The following is a 19,355-nucleotide window of genomic DNA, read 5'->3' as shown; positions in this document are numbered from 1 at the left end:
CAGTAATATTTATCATGTTAATACTACAAGAGAAAAAATTTAAATATAAGAAATATTCAAGTACACATTCCATTAGCTGCCAGAATGAAGATGTTCATCAGATATCACATAGTCCCTGCAAACTACACTGTGCACTCTCCAATAAATGAATGCTCAGAAGGGAAATGATGTTGTATTATTATTATTATTACTGAAATGGTTTTTAACCTAAGAGAATCTCTGAAAAGTGCCTTACGGACCCACAGAGGCCATTGGACCTCACTGAGAACTGCTGGTCTGTGTGTGACCGTGGAAATGAGGTACCATGGATATAAAAATTGAAAGAGAGGAGGACAGAGGACTGAGAAACCAGGAAAGGAGAGAGACAATTTACGTGAATGATGAAGTCACCGAGAATTATGACAGAAGTAGCATGGGAACAAGTGGTAGTGAGCCAGGAGTTACAATGGCCATAGACTGAAGTGACTTCGACAAGGAGGAACAGCAGTTTGTGCAGTGTGATGTCACAAGATTCAGAATTAGGGATCTTTGGAAAGGAGGAAAGAGCAGTGTGGAAGTAGCAAAGAAGAACAAAAGGACCTTGTACCCCGTCTGCAGGGGTATGTGAAAGGAAACCGCCACTACCTGAGAGGGCACAGAGGAAGCAATGCCCTAAGCGTAAGTCAAGTTTCAATTAGAATAAGGGGAAGGGGAAGTTAACGCAGGAGACTGAGGACAGGGTGTCCAACCCAAGGCCCAGGATGGCTATGAATGCTGCCCAACACAAAATCGTAAGTTTACTTAAACCTTTTTTTTTTCTTGCTTGTCAGTTTTCATTAGTGTTTGTGTATTTAATGTGTGGCCCAATACAACTCTTTTTCTAGTGTGGCCCAGAGAAGCCAAAAGGTTAGACACCCCTGAAAGGATTTTGCTGATGATAAACAATAAGTGCCAGAGAATGCAACAGAATGAGAGAGAAGGAACTGCTGTGAAACAAATTACCCCAAAACCTAGCTGCCTTTTAAAAACCATTTAATTATGTTAATAGATGCTGTGGCTAGGAATTCAGAATGGACACAATGCGAATGGCTTGTATCTGTCTATTCCCTGTTACCTCTGGCCTCAGCTGTGAAAACTCAATAGTTTTGAGGACAACTCCAACAACTGAGGGCTGAAATCATCTAAAGGCTCATTTGTTCACGTCGGGTGTCTCAGCTGGGAAGACCAAGCTTGCCAACCAGGGCACCTACACCTGGCCTCTCCAGGTGAACTAGCTTCCTCACCTGGTGGCCTCAGGGTACTCAGAAGCAGTAGAGCCATTTAGTGGCTCAGGAATCTAAACATAACTGTTCCAGCTAATAAGGGGGAAGCTGCATGTCTTCTGTATCCCATGCATAGAATTCACACAGTATCACGTCCGGCATGCCCAAATGGTTAAAGTCCAGATTCAAATGGAGGGGACACAGATACTCAATAGGAAAACTATCAAAAAAAATTCAGAAGCTATAATGTTTGTTTGTTTTTTAAATAACTATGTTTATTGCTTTTGTAATATTTTCCTGATAAAAATCTGCTGTCCACATTGAAAATAATACTATAGTGCTAAGTAACTTTAAAAAAACACCAGCCTATAAAAAATTTCATTATTCTCTAATTTTTATAACATTTTTTATTATTATTCAAGTACAGTTTTCTGCGTTTTCCCCCCACCCCACCCCACTGCCCCAGACCTCCCCACCTCCATGTTTGCATGCCCCCCCTTGTTATTGTCCATATGTCCTTTATAATTGTTCCTGTAAACCCTTCACCCTTTTCCCCCATTATCCCCTCCCCTCTCCCCTCTGGTCACTGTCAGCCTGTTCTCAATTTCAATGTCTTTGACTATACTTTACTTGCTTGTTCGTTTTGTTGATTAGGTTTCTCTTAATGGTGAGATCATATGGTATTTGTCTTTCATCGCCTGGCTTATTTCACTTAGCATAATGCTCTCCAGTTCCATCCATGCTGTCACAAAGGGTTGGAGCTCCTTCTTTCTCTCTGCTGCAAAGTATTCCATTGTGTACATGTACCACAGTTTTTTGATCCATTCATTTATTGATGGGCACTTAGGTTGCTTCCAGCACTTGATTATTATAAATTGTGCTGCTATGAACATTGGGGTGCACAGGTTCTTTTGGATTGGTGTTTCAGGGTTCTTGGGGTATATTCCCAGTGGAATTGCTGGGTCAAAAGGCAGTTGCATTTTTAGTTTTCTGAGGAAATTCCATACTGTTTTCCACAGTGGCTGCACCAGTCTGCATTCCCACCAAGAGTGCACCAGGGTTTTCTTTTCTCCGCATCCTCTCCAACACTTGTTGTTTGTTGCTTTGTATATGATGGCCATTCTGACTAGTGTGAAGTGGTATCTCATTGTGGTTTTAATTTGCATGTCTCTGATGGCTAGCGATACTGAGCATCTTTTCCTGTGTCTCTGGGCCCTCTGTATGTCCTCCTTGGAGAAGTGTCTGTTCAAGTCTTTTGCCCACTGGAAGCCATAATGTTAAAAGCAGGGCATCGCCTTTTGCCCAAAAGGAGCAGTTTCCAGACATTTAAAGATGAAATTCATAGGAACATTATAGAAGCCACTGACTAAATCTTCTGCTCCTGTCTGTTATGGACCGAATATTGTAACCACCCGAAATTCATACATTGAAGCCCTTAGAGTATGGCTGTATTTGGAGATGAGGCCTCCAAAATGTAGGTAAGGTTAAATGAGGTCATAAAGATGGGGCCCTAATTCCACAGGATTAGTGTCCTTATAAGAAGAGAGAGTAGAGAGCTTTCTCCATCCCCCTACCTCATGAATACTCCAAGGAAAGGCCATGTGAACTCACACAGTGAAAAGGCAGCCACTGGCAACCTGAAACGAGAGCTCTCACCAGAAGCTGACCACACCGGCCCCTTAACCCAAGACTTCTGGCCTCGAGAACTGTAAAAACTAAATTTCTGTCATTTAAACCACCCAGTCCGTGGTATTTTGTTATGGAAACCTGAACTGAGCTCCCTCCTTTATCAGCAGTATAATCAGTAGAGGATGAGAGGGCAGGGTTTTGAGTAAATGCAGTCATTGAATGCAGAGTCCAGATCATACTCAGTAATTTTATGTAATTTTTGGTAAAAAACACACACACACACACACAAAACCAGAGCTACCCTTCAGTGGCAAGGTGTTTATGTATTTATGTATGTGTGTGTACACACATGCACACACACATTTGCATCTAAGATCACTAACAAAGCCAGATGAGGTGCTATCTCAGCAGATGGAGCACTACAGGTGTCTGATTCTAGCCTGGCAAATTTTCATTCTACTAACTAAAATTATAGGAGGAATGAAGTGAAATAGTAACAAAGAAACTAAATTTATATTGCCTTGTTCAAGGTTTTCGTTTAATGAAAATGTGCTCTGCATTTACTAGAAAATTATACATTTAAAAAGAAACATTTGAATTCATCTGAAAAATCTAATTTTAAATGCCACTCTCTTTTAGTGGATAATCCTGACACTTTATAAGAGGGCAATGTAGAAATTCTGTGACTGAATTTGACTTCATGAAGATATTAGTGCAGTCTTTTTTAATGGAATTTCTGAATATCAGTAGCAGGAGATATAAATACTTAATGTTAAAAGATATCAAGGAGGAATGCTATTCACAGATTATATATCAGAAAAATAGAAAAATAAATATCTTCCACATTATCTGAATGTTTACCTATGTTATTTTTACTGTTTTATCGCTGTTCTTTAATGTACTAGCAGGGGAAAACTATATTAACTTTTTCTCAAATGATGAACTGTGCCTTAAAAAGATAAAAACTCTAGTAATTTATGCTGTCAAACTCTGTCAAATTGTCACTCTGCTATATTTAACAATTGTGAAAGAAATGAACACTTAGCCAATAAAAAACCAAATCATTAATTTTTAAAAGGTTTTATTTATTTATTTTTAGACAGAGGGGAAAGGAGGAAGAAAGAGAGGGAGAGAAACATCAATGTGTGGCTGCCTCTCGCACCTCCCCTTACTGGGGACCTGTTCCACAATCCAGGCATGTGCCCTGACTGGGAATTGAATCAGTGACCCTTTGGTTCACAGGCTGGCACTCAGTCCACTGAGCCACACCAGCCAGGGCCAAATTATTAATTGTAATATCAACTCATACACGAAGTCTTTAGTATATCTAGTGTCTAAATGTCTTTATACAAAATACAAAGTAAACCTTTAAAACACATCAATATCTAATAGATAATGCACATTGTAGTTACACTACCAATCCTGAGAATATGTCAGTTCTCACGTTCACACATATGCTGATGAAATATAAAGGGTAGACTTAAAATAAACTATTAAGGGAGAAATGTTCAGATTGTAGGGAGAGGTGCCCACCTATAATGATGAGAATAGGACTCATCCCCATATCATTCATTCACCCTTCTGACTCCTGTCCCTTCCAGTTTGAAGGGTTTAAGTCACATAAGCCACTCCAGATTTCTGGTACAGCAGAGAACGGGAAAAGGGAGGGAGAGGGGAGGGAGACAAAAGATCCGATGTAAGTGGCCAATATCCTGCAAGAATTCAGAACTCCTGGACAAGTACAAAAGGATAGAAAAACTAACACCTGTGTAGCTTTAAGAGCATTAGTGAGTGTTTTGACCAATAACACTCATCGTCTAGCATGACGGTCCCTTCTTTACACAGGCAGCATTCAACACGGCGCTGAAGCAATGAAGTGGTGATATCTGCCGAAGGTGCCACTGGACACAATGGCGAGGGCCAGCTACCAAGGTGACAAGACCAAACGGGAACAGTCTCACTTCACTGGAACCAGGGCACAACGCCCAGTCACAGAGTGTGCCAAGTCCAGAGCAGTGAACTCAGTGAGGGTCACACAGTGAATGAAATGCCCTTGACCCAGTGCCGTGAGAACAATGAGCTTTCCCCTTCACCCAAATGCCATCTTGCCAATGAGAGAAGAGGAAATCCTTGAGAAATAAGAGAACCAACCAAAGAGTTTTTAAACCGGAGACTAATGTGCTGGGGTTTTTTTTGCCTTTTTCTTTTTTATTGAATTTTTTGGGATGACACTGGTTAATAAAATTATATAGCTTTCAGGTATACAATCCTATTACATCATCCGTATATCGTATTGTGTGCTCACCACCCCAAGTCAAGTCTCCTTCCATCACCATTTATGCCCCCTTTACTCTCCTCTACTTCCCCCACCCCTCTTTCCCTCTGGAAATCATCTTACTGTTGCTCTGTCTCTGAGGTTTTGTTTGTTTGTTTTGGGGGTTTTTTGGTTTTTGCTTAATCTCTTCAGCTTTTTCACTCAGCTCCCAACCCCCTCCCCTCTGGCAGCTGTAAGTCTGTTCTCTACCTATGAGTCTGTTTCTATTTTGTTTGTCGGTTTATTTTGTTCATTAGAGTCTACGTATGAGTGAAATGATATGGTACTTGTCTTTTTCTGACACACTGATTTCATTCAGCGCAACGCCTTCCAGGTCCACCATCAGATGGTTTCCATCTTCAGTGGGAATGAGATCTTGAAGGTAAGATGAAAGCAGCTATAGAAAATAAATTATGTACATCTTAAAAGTACTATACACATTTATATACACACACCCCCATCCTTCTAGACTCTGTTCCCCAACCCCAGCTACATGAACATATTCTAATCCAGTACTATTCAACATGTGATCTGGAGAAATTCCAGGCGTCCAGTCAATATGTCGGCATCAGTAAACACAGATTGCCTTCTCACACAACCACATCAAAATTACAACTAAAATATAGAACAACCATCACTCAGACCTGTCAGAAATCAAGTTGAATAGAAATGTGACAACTAAAGAATTAAAGAAACCACATCCATCTAGACTGGTAGGAGGGACAGAAATGCGGAATGGGCTGGTCCCACATCCCACCCGTGTGGTGGATAAAAATTCAGGAGGGATATCTCAGGAGCCAGGAGTCCCAGCCCCACACCAGGCCTCCAAGCCCAGGGTCCCAGTGCCAGGAAGATAAGCTCCCATAATTTCTGGCTGCAAAAATCAGTGGGGATTGAATTGGTAGAAGAAATTTCTGGAGTCCCAAGCAGTTCCTCTTAAAGAACTCACACACAGACTTAATCAGACTCGCTCCCTCTGAGCTCCAGCGCTGGGATAGCAGCTCAAAAGGCATCAGTGGCATACAGGGAGAAACTGAAGTGTCTGGCATCAAGGTTAGAGCTGGGGGACAGCCTTCTTCAAGATAGAGAGGTGCGCTAATGTCCCATGTCTGAACCCTCCCTCCACAGAGCCACAGAGCTGACAGGCTGCTGACATAACTGGTACTCCATCAACCTGGCTAACACTGTTTACCCCACCCTGGAGATCCCCACGGTCTCATTCCTATCTAACTTACGGGCCCACCCAAGCTGGTTTTCCATATTAATGGCTGGTCTTGGTTCATGCTTCATAACTTACTAAATCCTATCAAACAAGCAACAGCCAGCCCCCCATACCTCTTGCTAAGGGGCCCCAGGCACGACACTTGCAAGAACCAGCCGAGATTCACAGCTTGGCTTCCCCTGGGAACCTCCAAGCCCAGCACAAGTAGCAGCCATCTCAGATTGCATTACAGCTCCAGCAGGTGGCACCGGGTGAAACACAGATGGGGGCTCACCTTGCCCTGTCCCACCCGGAAAACCTCAGAACCTGCACACCCAGTGGACAACTGCAGACCACATCAGATCACCACTATGCCCGTGCACAGCTGATCCTCCGGGGAGGGCAAATGTTGGTGGTCAGTAGTCATAGCTAGTTCTTGCAGCTGACTGGCCTGGGTAAATCCCTCCCATGGACCTGCCAACAGCAATCAAGGCTCAACTACAAGAGGAGGGAGTACTAAGCCCACACAAGGGGTGCACCTCAAGTATCCAGCTTGGGTGATAGGGGAGGCTGTGCCACTGGACCCTACAGGACACCTACTCCATTAGGCCACATGCCAAGCTCGGGAGATGTAGCAGCTCTACTGAATACATAGAAACAAACACAGGGAGGCTGCCAAAATGAGGATACAAAGAAATGCGGCCCAAATGAGAGAACAGAACAAAACTCCAGAAAAAGAACTAAACAAAATGGAGATGAGCAATATATCAGATACAGAGCTCAAAACACTGGTTGTAAGGATGCTCAAGGAACTTAGTAAGGATCTCAACAGCATAAAAAAGATCCAGTCAGAAATGAAGGATACACTAATTAAAAAAATAAAGAACAATTTACAGGGAAGCCAAGAATCAAATCAATGACTTGGAACATAATGAAGCAAAAAAAAACAAACAAAAATAAAAAAACAGTCAATCAGAACAATAAGAAGAAAAAAGAATAAAAAAAATGAGGATAGTGTAAGCGGCCTCTGGGACAACTTCAAATGATCCAACATTCGTATCATAGGTGTGCCAGAAGGAGAAGAGAAAGAGCAAGAAATTGGAAATCTATTTGAAAAAATAATGAAGAAAACTTCCCTAATTTGGTAAAAGAAATAGACATGCAAGTCCGGGAAGCATAGAGAGTCCCATACAAGATGGATGCAAAGAGGCCCACTCCAAGACATATTACAATTAAAATGCTAAAGTTAAAAATAAAGAGAGAATCTTAAAAGCAGCAAGAGAAATGCTGTTAGTTACCTACAGGGGATGTCCCATAAAACTATCAGCTGATTTCTCAAAAGAAACTTTGCAGGCTACAAGGGATTGGCAAGAAATATTCCATGTCATGAAAAGCAGGACCTACAGCCAAGATTGCTCTGTCCAGCAAAGCTATCATTTAGAATCAAAGGGCAGATAAAGAGCTTCCCAGACAAGAAAAAACTAAAGGAGTTCATTATAACCAAACCATTATTATATGAAATGTTAAAGGGACTTATTTAAGAAAAAGAAGATCAAAACTATGAATAAAAGAATGGCAACATATACATACCTGTCAACAATTGAATCTAAAAATCAAACTAAGCAAACAGGAAGAGCAGAAACAGAAGATGGATGGGAGGGGCATATGGGGGAATGGGTGAAGAGGTGAGGGGATTAAGAAGACAAATAGGTAGTTACAGAATAGCCACGGGGATGTTAAGTACAGGATAGGAAATGGAGTAGCGAATGAACTTATTCATAACCCATGGACATGAACAATGGTGGGGGGATTGCCTGGGGGAGTGGGGGGTGTGGGTGGATGGGGGCAAAAGGGGAAAAATCAGGACAACTGTAATAGCATAATCCATAAAATATAATTAAAAAAAAGTACAGAAAAGATTAAACTGATCAGGTAAACCATTAAAAAATAAAATGAAAGGAATTATAATTTTTTTAAATTAAAATTAAATGTAATGTTTAAGAAAGAAATGTGATCTGTGGATAACGCCAGGCAGAAACCTGTTTATGGCCTGTCCATGGTTGGGTGAGCACCGAAAGTGAGTGCAGGCGATTAGGAATCCTAGAGCAATGTGACATTGCCCAACATCTAAGTCTGTGGTGAACGAGCTCATCTCACGGAACAGGACGTGGACAAGCACACATGTGGTCAGACACACGTGGGAGCTGCACATGGCACACTCAGTGTGCTTCAGGACTATATACCAGACTGAGATTTTTTTTTAAAAAAGGCCTCTCCCCTACCACAAATAGTTCAAAAGTACTACTGTAGATCAGCTCGCTGCCTAGTACTGCCACCAACCACAGTGCCACGCTGGGTTTCGTACTTAGGATCACAATGTTGCAAAACAGACCAATGAGAATAGAGGACTTTGTATGCAAATGATGTGCTCACGGCCAAAGAGATAAAAAGCTGTTAAAACCAAGGTTCCATAGGACTTCAACTAAAAAGAAAAAAAGAAGACAATATTCTTTTCCATAGAACGAGTACCATATTCACACTGCAAGAGGGGATTTAGTATCCAGCAAACAATATCGAGTTACACGAAATAAATGTTAACTAAAGTTATTGATTTTTTGGTAGTTTTGTTTGTATTTCATTGGTAAAATCTGTTTTGGTTTTGTGGCTGGATGAGAACTATAACCATTAGGAATTTAGTCCTAGTTTCATGTTAGTAAATATTTAAATAGAGTAATAAATTTTAAAAGTCGGCAGTGGGGATCTCCCTTAGAATGATTCAATCAGAGAAGTAAGGCTATCTTGGGTATTGGGTTGGAGTCAGAAGCCTGGACCGGAGAGAAGAGGAACTGAGGGGCAGTGGGTAAAGGCAGGGTCTGCTCAGCATCTGAGCTGGACTTTTCCAAGCACAGCCAAGAAAGAGGCTGCCTTGAGGAATTGTGAAGGCTATGTATTGTAATTTGCATCATTTGAGTTATTTTATTACAAATGGAAGCCTACAGGGGAAACATAACATATTTGAACTTCATTTTGGAGGACTAAGAATTAAGATTTTTTAATGAAAATTTCCAGTTTATGAAATAAGTTACACACGTAATGCCTCCATCTGGAAAGCACCAACTCACAGACAAAAGTACTTCAAGAATCTCAGTCTTTCAACAACTTCTTCCCTTTGCATTGTAACCATGTAACAATGATAGCTTTCACCAGCAACATAACCCCTGGCGGTTAGTATACCCAGAATCATCCGTACTTGACAGACGAGAAAAGGGCAGTTCAGACAAGCAGTTTGTGCTTAGACCAAATAATCAGGAACACAGCTAAGAGAAAACTTCAATTCTGGTTTTCCAATCTTGAGTCCAGTATAAAAAGTATTTAAAACTTTATTAGTAATTTTTAAATCCACCCAATTCTATTACTGGGGAAGACATTTGTATAAAATAATTACTACTTTTCTCTCTTCCAGTTTAAAAAAAATCACTTAAAATTCCAAAGTAGTTTTAGGAGATAAATGCATAGAATAATAATTGTTTTTCCTTTAGGATTAGAGATCATATGGATTTTATATAATTAAAACAAAAAACGAATGTATATTAAGCTAGCATCATGCCCCAGGCTGGTACCCAACCACTTTGGTGGTCCTCTATTTTTACATTATTCTACCAGATCATGTTTCCATTTTCTCCCTACAGAGATTTGGGAGGAGAGGGAAAAGAAAGGCAATATGTGGTGGAGAGAATATGAGGCTTTGTAACCAGGCACTGGGTCTCCAGACACAACTCTGACTCTAATCACTACCCAAACCAGAGCCCTACACCTCCACATTTCCTACATTCACCTGCTCACCAAGTCACCTCCTGAGTATCTCTGCACGGCCTGAAACAGGACAGTAGCCTCTTACCTAATCCCCACCCTACCTCCATCCCTCCCTTTTCCAACCTTTCCTGCTTGCTGCCAGGTGACCTAAGATGCAAATCTGATTGATCCCTTCACTTCTTTCTTGGGAGTCCTTCCTTCAACTCTTCATCACCTGCTGGATACAATCAGGACTGTTCAATCTGGCCTGCAAGGTCCTTCCAAAGCTGGCTGGAGAGTCTCATCTTCTCCCACCCACTGTCCCCACTTCATGGGGAAATGCATATTCATATTCAACACTCAATATGTATGTGCATATTCTGTATTTCAGCCCCTTACGAAATAAGTAGTGGCTCCTGGAATATCTGTTTCCACAGAGCTTTGGGGTACACCAGGCCCCTTGTCTGAAATATCCACCCTCACATCCCCCCTCAACTTTCTAAACTCCTCCCCTTCCTTCAAATCTTTTAATACTTCCTCTGCCCCACCTCCTCTGAGAACTGTCTTCAAAATCTTCCTTCTTCCCACCTGCCCTCCGCACATTCCACCCCTCTTCTCTGCTCCCTCAGCATTAATCTGCACGGGGGGAGGGAGGCTGTACCTGAGTTACCTGTCATATAACTGACTCTCCTCAAAAATGAGAGCCATGATTTCTTCATCTCTAGTATCCATCATGGCAGTGAGTGGCCAATAAATGTTTCCTTAATGTACCAAATGTTGCCTTGGATACATTTCCCTCTACACTGGAGTTTCTTCTTTTTCATGAGAGTCAGAGTAGAATATATCGAAGACCTTGGCCTTTTAAAGGTCTGTATTTCAGTGTAGCTTTTCATAAAACACTGGCCTTTTTTTTTTAGTAATATAGAAAGTCTTTAAAGAATAAAAATTATCATTTCATCATCAGGACACCCTGAGGTGTTGAGTTTACATATCTATATGAACATATAAAATTAATGGTAACTCTATGCAAGTTACTGCCATAAATTCCCCCACACTTGGTAATTTCATTTAATCTTCCCATGAGGAGGATGTTACTTGTCCTCATCTTAAAGAAGAGAATACAATGGCTCTGCCAGTAAAAAGAGCTGGGAAGTGCTGAAGTGGATTTAAACCCGCTGCTATTCAACTTCCAGTGTCTTGTGGGCCACCTGTCTGCTGGGTGTGGTCAAGGAACCTACCCAGGATTGGAGCCGCGTCTTCACATGCTGTTCAACACCTGATGTGGTGCGGAACGTTTAATCACTGTTGAACTGAAAGGCAATTGGGTGCATTTTAATTGGTAGATATATTTAAAAATGTTAACTTTCCCATAAAACAGACAGCACTGTTTGGCCACTGACACGCCTAAACACGCAGCTCTCTTGAATAAGGAAAAGTGTATGGGCACATTTGTATACTTAGGAAACCTTTGAATTTAAGAAGAAATCCACTTCAATGAAAGATAAAACAGTGAAAACCAGGTTTTGCTTTAGCATTTGAATAGCATTCTCTGTTAGATGTGTTACTTTGTATTACTATTACTTCTGCACTTTGTATTACTAAACTACTATTATAATTTAACTGAAAATAAATTGATGAAGTCCTAAATGCCTTCTACCATCAGCCATCACCCGCATTTAATATAACAGTTTTAGAACTCATGATATTCAATTTTCAATATCCTTTACCAATTACTGTTGATACCACTTTTTCAATCAGGCAGCCACAGAAGGAAGCAGCATCTCAAGTCCCTTTGGCCACTGGGCCTTCTGAGAGATGGTCCAGCTGAGAGTTCAGATGGATGGTTTTAATTAAATAAAGTGTTGGTGAAAGAGAAAATGCACAATACAGTAGTTTCCCAGTTTGCTGCACTGAGGAAGAATACCTAATTCTTGTTAATTCTTGCCTTCCAGAAAAATACTTTTTGAAAAGGAGGAAAACTATGTAATTATGCCAAATCTTTGGTGGCAAAACCACTCACTTAAATGAGTTTTTTAAGTTTAGTCAAATAATTCTACTTAAAGATATGCTAGTGTTTCAATGCTTATGGTTAAAGTTAATAAAACTATGTAGCAAAGTCAGTTTGTGAAAAGCCCAAAATATACCATGGAAGCCTCTTCCAAATATATGTGACTTTAAAACTCTTCTAATGAAAAATTTGGTGCAGTTTATTACAATTTTGTTTAAAAAAAACCCATAAGATGTTACGATGAAATATAATTAAAATTTTCATTTCAGGAAATTTAAGTGTTTTGAATTATCTCTTCAGAAACTGCTCTCAGCTTTGCAATTTTAGTTAAATATTATTCCTTCTCTGATGGTCAGTTTCTTCATCTGTCAGGGTAAATAATAATAATACCTACCTTACCGGCACGTGGCAAGGGTGCACCCAACAATGCCTGAGAAACATCGAGCACAGTGCTCGACACACAGCAAACTCTCCATGCGTTTAATTTCCACTCCTTTCCCCACAGCGCTAACAAGTCGAAACTCAACTTTCAAACTGGACTTTTTGTTAAGCAGGCTGTGTGTGGCAGAGTCACTAGACTGTCTCATGATGTGGGAAATGAAACAGACCAACGCAATAATAAAGGCACACTACTTAAGACTCCTACACTTTCTTACAGATATTTTATAAAAGCTACTTCTTTATAGCTAAGATATTCAAATACTCTCATTCAACAAAATGGAAGCAAAATCTCAGACACAGTAATTCCTCCAGAAGTCTAAAGAGAAGTTCCTGAGTTCACTTGTAAACCTCCACAACGTACGAGAGACGAGCAGAAAGGCAGGAGGAAGAGGAGCTGTACGAAATGCCTACACTTTCCCCTGGTGAACATACAGGGTCCAGCAGAAGTAACGCCTGCTTGAGTGAGGTTGGTAGGGTAACAATATGGGTATAACAATTTACAGTTTTAATTTGAACATTCCACCTAAAATGTGATATGGTGTGCTTGAGTGCGATATTGTTATGTTACAGAATTACATGCTTATGATTTTGTAATAAAAGACTTTGTAATAAAAAAGGAAGTTATGTGTGCCGGACTCTGTACACATGTTTGTATGCATACAAGGCAAACGGAAGGCATTGTTAATTACTGAGGAATCTATTCCTTTACACTGAGATTTTCCTTAACATCTATAGTCCTATTACATATGATCAGCTAATAAGAAGAATAAACAACTAATAAAGTACTTAATTTAATTTGATTGCAAGAGACATGAAATAGAACAGTTTTCAGAATCATTTTACTTCTCCCAAAACAGTTACCCAAAAGTGTAATAGGTGGTTTATCAGCTCAGGCAGAAAACTGGGGGGAGGACAGAGAGATGTGTCCTGAATTTTACTAGTATGTCACTGTACATGAGGGGATCTTAACATGTCATTTGGACGCGACTGCATTTACTGCAACAATCACATGGCACGGTCTCCCTGTTCGCACTGCACGCAGTAGCAATAGTTCACTCAGTATCATCTTCACAGAGGCCTTCAAGACGAACCCAGGTTACAAATGCTGTGCAGGGATGGCATGAGTTTATACAGATTGGCCAAACCTCTCTTTGTCTGTGCCAATATCAGGAAAGTGAGTTTCCTAAATCTTTGAGTTTAGTATATTTTTTTAAAAAAGGATAATACTGAGAAATACTTGCTCAAATACGTGGTACTTAAAGAAGCTAGCAGCCTGTATTAATTTGCATTATAGAGATTTAGCTCAATAAAATCTGCATAAAAAAATGTTAAGAGCCGTCTCCATAATGGGTTTTAGAATATTTAAATGTACATTGAGTGTAGAGAATGTGGAAAGAGCAATGCTTATATGAGTACATCGAACCTTAGAATTTAATGGTAACATATTAGAAATTGACTTTTTGGTGAATGTTATGCCCGGACAAAATTTAAAAGGTGTTTGTCCCCTGCCCCCACAGCCTGATAGTTTAATCTTTATGTTTATATTTAACAAGAACTTGATTCAATATTATTTGACTCAATTAAATTTGTAAATTCCAAAGAAAAAAGTTAAATGCAATCTGATTTCACATACAAATAGAAAACATCAGTCATTACTTTACAATAAAATTCCTTCGAAAAGATAAGCCAGTCTCAAGCAGTGGGCTCTGACACATGCATTAAAAATCAGTTAATTTAAATATCTTTATATGTATACACACAACTGAAGCACAAAGTAGGAGATTTTAAAAGAAACAAAACACATGTATTTATGCATTCCCATTGAAGCAGAACCTCAAAAATAAGTACCACGAACAAACAAAACCAATACCAATTTAAAAAGCATCACATGATATAAGCAAAAAGAAAGAAAACTTTAACGTGAAAAAAGACATAAACTAACAAAGGCTCCCTTTTTTCTCCCATGGGAGAAGATATGGCAGAATACACAACTTCTGACTCAGATTTTTACCTTCTGGAGAAAATTCAGTCTTATCTCCACCAAACAGATTAGCTGATCACCTTTCAAAGTTACCATGTATTTCTAAAAGATATATTTTGTCACAATCCAAAAATCTACTCATTTCAGCATTCCCATTAAATTTGTTGGCAGCACTGCGGTGTTTTCTTTAGCAAACAGATACACTGCACACCAAGTGCACTGTGACGCTCACTCCATGCTTGACAGAGCGCTTGCATTTAGTGCTGTTACCTTGTTACAAACTGGCACCACTATTTGCAACTTTTAAGATACAGTTAACTAAAGGGAAGAGCATTTCTAAGGCTGGAATGCATTTTGAGTAGCTAAACGTAAAGTCGCTCACCAGAAAATGTGCTGGAAATGTACACACATTTCTATTAAGGAAGTGGTTTAAAAGGGATGAATTCCCTGAGTCATTAAACAGGTTGTGCCACCTAGAGAAAAGCTGGAAGCCGTGCATTGGCTCTTCAGTAGTAAGCACTATTTCAAAAGCCCGAAACTTCTGGCATGCTCAATAACCAAGCCACCCTCCATACCAAATCATGAAGCTGCTGGAGTAAGCTTCCCTGACAACTATGCCTTCAAACACCAGACTGGCCTCCTGCTTTCCTCACCCACCTACCCTGGCAGGACCCTTTAACCTCAGCGCCCACTGTAGCCACAGCCCATGAGAAGCCAGCATCCTGAAACCCATCCAAGTCTAAAGCATTTTCCTGAAAGCCAGCACAGGCAGGCCAGGGTGGAAGGAGCAGAGGAATAACCCTGGAGGACCTTGCCAGCCAGGGTCCCTCCGGATGCTAGCAGAGCCACAGCGCACACCTCTCCAGCCCTTTGGGGCCTGTATTGGAAATTCTGGTGCACTCGGTATGTCATATCCAGGTTACCAAGCTGAACTCCCTGGCCAACCTCGGCACAAACCAAACACCATAAAATGACCTCAACAGCACTAAGCCTTTAAGGTGCAAAGGGCCTTCAACTTTCCTCTCCGTAAGTCACTGAAAAGCAATGAGCCCAGCACTCTGGTCAGGCCGAAACACAAAAGATCTACAAGTAACCTGGCACGGAGAGCCGCTTTTTCAAAGAAAATAGACAGTAACTGTGAAAAGCCCGCAGTCCTGCGGTATTAACTTGACAGCCGGGACTACGCTCGAGCATAACTCATCTCAGAGGCGTCACTCCCAGTCCCAGCCCCTCAGCCTAGCGACAGCCTTCCACCTCCCACTACCCCTTCGGGAGACCTGCGGCAGCGCCCACTTCCCGCCCCCGCGCTCTTCCTCCACCTCCTCCTCCTCCTCCTCCTCCAACCAGAATCTCCAGCAACTTTGGTCTTGGCAGCACCATCGAAGCTGACCCAGCTACGGGGACACCGCAAAGGCGACCGCAGGAGGAGGAGGAAAGTTTGGAAAGTCACTTAAAGCACTGCAGGGCCCCACCCCCCACCCTAACCCCCAGCACCCACCTGGCACACAGCGGCTCCAGGCTCCACGTGTGAGCGGGCCCTGGAGAAGCTGGAGTTCCCCTTCTGTTTTCCCCAGAAATATCTTTCTCTAAGCGAGAAGTTGGCTGCTGCACCACCATCCCTTTACCCCCCCTTTCTCCCACCGCCCCCCTCTCCCCCCGAAAAAGAAATCTGAGTTCGCACGCCGCTGCCTGGCTTCGCCCGCGGCACCAGTGGGCGCGGCGCCCCTCCCCCGTCGGCCGGCGAACACTTCGGGAGGGAACTGGGGAGAGGGAGGCACCGGGGGGGCGGCCCCCGGCCCGGACCCCCGTCCCTGCCTGCCCCGCGCTGCGCCTCACTCACCTCTCTCCTGCTCTTCCGCCTGCAAGCAGATGGGGATATTCTTCTTCCACCCCGGCATGGTGCCTGCTCTCTGCGCTCGCTCTCAGGCTCGCTCTTCCTCGCTCGCTGGCTCGAGCCCTGTCTCCGAGGCTCGCTCTCGCCCTCTCCCGCCGGCCGCTGCGCGCTCGGGGCTCTTCAGCGGGGCTGGGGCGCCGAGGCGGCTCCCGGGCACATCGAGGCGGCGCCGCGCGCCCTGCGCTCGCCTCAAACTCGCCGGCGGCCCCGGGTGGCGGCGGCCGGGCCGGACCGGCCGGGCCGGGCTACAGGGGCTGCAGCGGCGGCTGCCGCGGTGGAGACGCGAGGCCGGGCCGGGGACGGGGGACGGGGGGCGGGGGGCGCGTTCAGGCCGAGAGCGGGGGGCTGCGGAGCCCCCGGGAGGTGGGCGCTGGTGGGAGGAGTGGGCTTGCGCCACCGCCTCTTTCCCCTCCTCCTCCTGCTTCTTCCCCTTCCTTGTCTCCCCGCCGCCAGCAGGTGGGACTCGGAGCCGCCGCACAAAGCTCCGCCGGCGGGTGGACTGAGGCTGCGGGTTCCCCGACCGCCTCTCGGCGGAGCCTCTCCCGAGACGCGCGCGAAGCTGAGCGGGCACGGAGGGGGCGCGCGCGCTCACACCCTCCGCGCCCCGGGCGGCAGGCCTGCGAAGGGCCCGCCAGGTACAGCGCCTGGCACCCGGCCGCGGGTGCGGAACCCACGCCGCTGCCCCGCAGCCACCACTCCTCCCTCGCCGAAGCCAACTGGCCGCTCCGCCGGCTTAGGCGACGACCTCACAGGAGTGGAGGGCAGTGTCCTTCCCTCTAGTCCCTCCTCCTTGCTGCTCCCCCTCCCCGCCCTGCCCGTCGCCCCCTCCCCCAAGTCCAGACTTTGCAGCTATGGATTCTCTGAGTTCGCCCCTCAACTAAGGGAAATAGCAACTTTCGGAATGACCAGCAATAGTTTCAGGAATGCATTTTTCTGGTGGGGTGGGAAAGGTGTGAGCAGAGAACCTCTTTTGTTTCAAATGAAGCAAGGAGACCTTGACAGAGTGAATATTTCATCGCGTCTTAAAGGATAAGAAGGGTTTTATGATCAGGTTTTATGATTAGTTGCTTCCCCTTGTCATGGGCTCATAGAATATCGGTGGAAGAATGGACGGGGCGGGGGGGCGGGCAGCCTAACAGTAGAGCCTGAAAGATTCTGCCCAGACAGGAGGGCACTTGCTTGTGATTTCGAAAGGGTAAGACTAGGAGGGGCTCCTGACAGTCTTCCAAATGACACTTGGCAACTGCATGTCCTGCTGACTTACGACATCCATTGTCCTCGAGGCAGGGGTCCTGACTGGATAATGCCTGTGTGTTCACCTCCTGAGTGTCTGATGTGGACTGAAGAATTTCGGACCCTGAGGCTACCACTACTGGTGTGTAAGTTGTTGGGGACCAGCCACCGCACGGTTGTAACTCCAGCCTGCAGTTGATTTTGGCCGCTGAAGGAACTGCAGTTTGCTCTCCCAAAGTGAGGACATTGGCTCTTGCCAGACTTCTTGCTCTCTTCTCTTGGAGACATAATAATACAGCCAGAGAATTTAATAACTACAAAAGACAGAAAATAGAACTTTTTTCCCTGACATTGCATAAGCAATCTTATCAGGCTGGGATGTCTGCTCCTGCTGCTGCCTCTTGGCTGGGTGGCCGACTGTCATTACAGAAATGCCCAGATGCCGAAGACAAGGGGCCATCCTTCTAAGCAATGGAGAGGCCCAGGTCCAGAAGCTTCCAGGGTGAGAGAACTGAAGGGCTAGATGAAGGGCAGAGTCAAGCCATCCCAGGGCGTTATCAGTAGGCATCTGGTCTGCGCTGCTCAAATCTTCTTTCCAGATTCTTTGAAAAGTAAAATCCAGAAAATCGATATGAACATCACACCTGTCACCCTTAAATGATCCACCCTGTCCCAAAATAGTCTTGGCCTAATCTCGTTTCAAGATCTAGTCCCACTATCCTTCCTGTGGAGAAAGGCATTTGTCGTGGATTCCCCAAAAAGGACAGAGCAAACCCAGCCTTAGCCAGCTGGTGTGTGTATCTGGCAAAGACCCAGGTTTTTAGCACTGGCCATCTTTGTTTTGGTTCTAATAGCATCTTATACAGCGTTTGATGTGTGTGTGGTTGTTCTAATGAGCATAACTCTAGAAAACCTACACACTAAGGTATGGATTGAACCATACTCTTAGAGTTGCATTCAGTGGCACACTTGTCCTGCCAAGACGAGTGACAAATACCAGTTGATAAGAAGTGCCAGCTGACAACTGTTAAAAATTTTTTTTTCTTTTTTTGAGAGAGAAAAACATCTATTGGTTGCCTCATATTCGTGTGCTGGCTGGGGATTGAATCTGCAGCCTAGGCATGTGCTCTGACTAGGGATTGAACCCACAACCTTTGGTGCTCCAAACCAACGTAAGCCACACCATGAGGGCACAACTGTTAAAATAATAGTATTTTAACTCAGGTAGACAAAATTCCTACTATGTGTTAGACTCTGAGCTAAAAACCTGGGATCTACATTACAATTAAATAGTCAAAGATCAAATTAATACATTCTGTTATGGGTTAGGGTCAGATATGATTTTACAGATTATGCAAATGAAACTGGTAAAGAAACTCTTAAGAATAGATTCCTGTCTTCCCCAACCTCAAAGTACTCATTATCTGAACTCTCCTTCAACATACCCAACCTTGCATCATCTTTGTGTGTATAAGTTGTCAATGAGGCTCTGAGTTCGCTCAGGTGGGAATATGGCTTATCACTTTGCATCCTTGGAGCCAGGGACAGCAAGCATCAGTGACAGCTGATGATGATAGGATTTAACCTCACTGGGCTACGCCTAGAATATCACCTCAGGGAA

At 43.5% G+C, this 19,355-nt stretch overlaps 1 protein-coding gene across 2 annotated transcripts in view; it reads right to left on the bottom strand.

The window, feature by feature from the left end:
- GRIP1 (glutamate receptor interacting protein 1) overlaps positions 1-17,198 on the bottom strand; it is a 649,796-nt gene extending 632,598 nt beyond the window's left edge. For both annotated transcript variants that reach the window (XM_045184615.3, XM_045184618.3), the window contains exon 1: positions 16,448-17,198. In XM_045184615.3, the coding sequence (XP_045040550.1) occupies positions 16,448-16,505 (58 nt within the window). In that variant the 5' untranslated portion in view covers positions 16,506-17,198. The remainder of the gene's footprint in view (positions 1-16,447) is intronic.
- Positions 17,199-19,355: the final 2,157 nt, after the last annotated feature.

Source organism: Desmodus rotundus, chromosome 3 (assembly GCF_022682495.2).
Source record: "Desmodus rotundus isolate HL8 chromosome 3, HLdesRot8A.1, whole genome shotgun sequence".
In the NCBI taxonomy this organism is placed as follows: Eukaryota; Metazoa; Chordata; class Mammalia; order Chiroptera; family Phyllostomidae; genus Desmodus; species Desmodus rotundus.
Note: the sequence above shows the minus strand (reverse complement) of the source record. Positions and strands in the feature narration are given on the sequence as shown.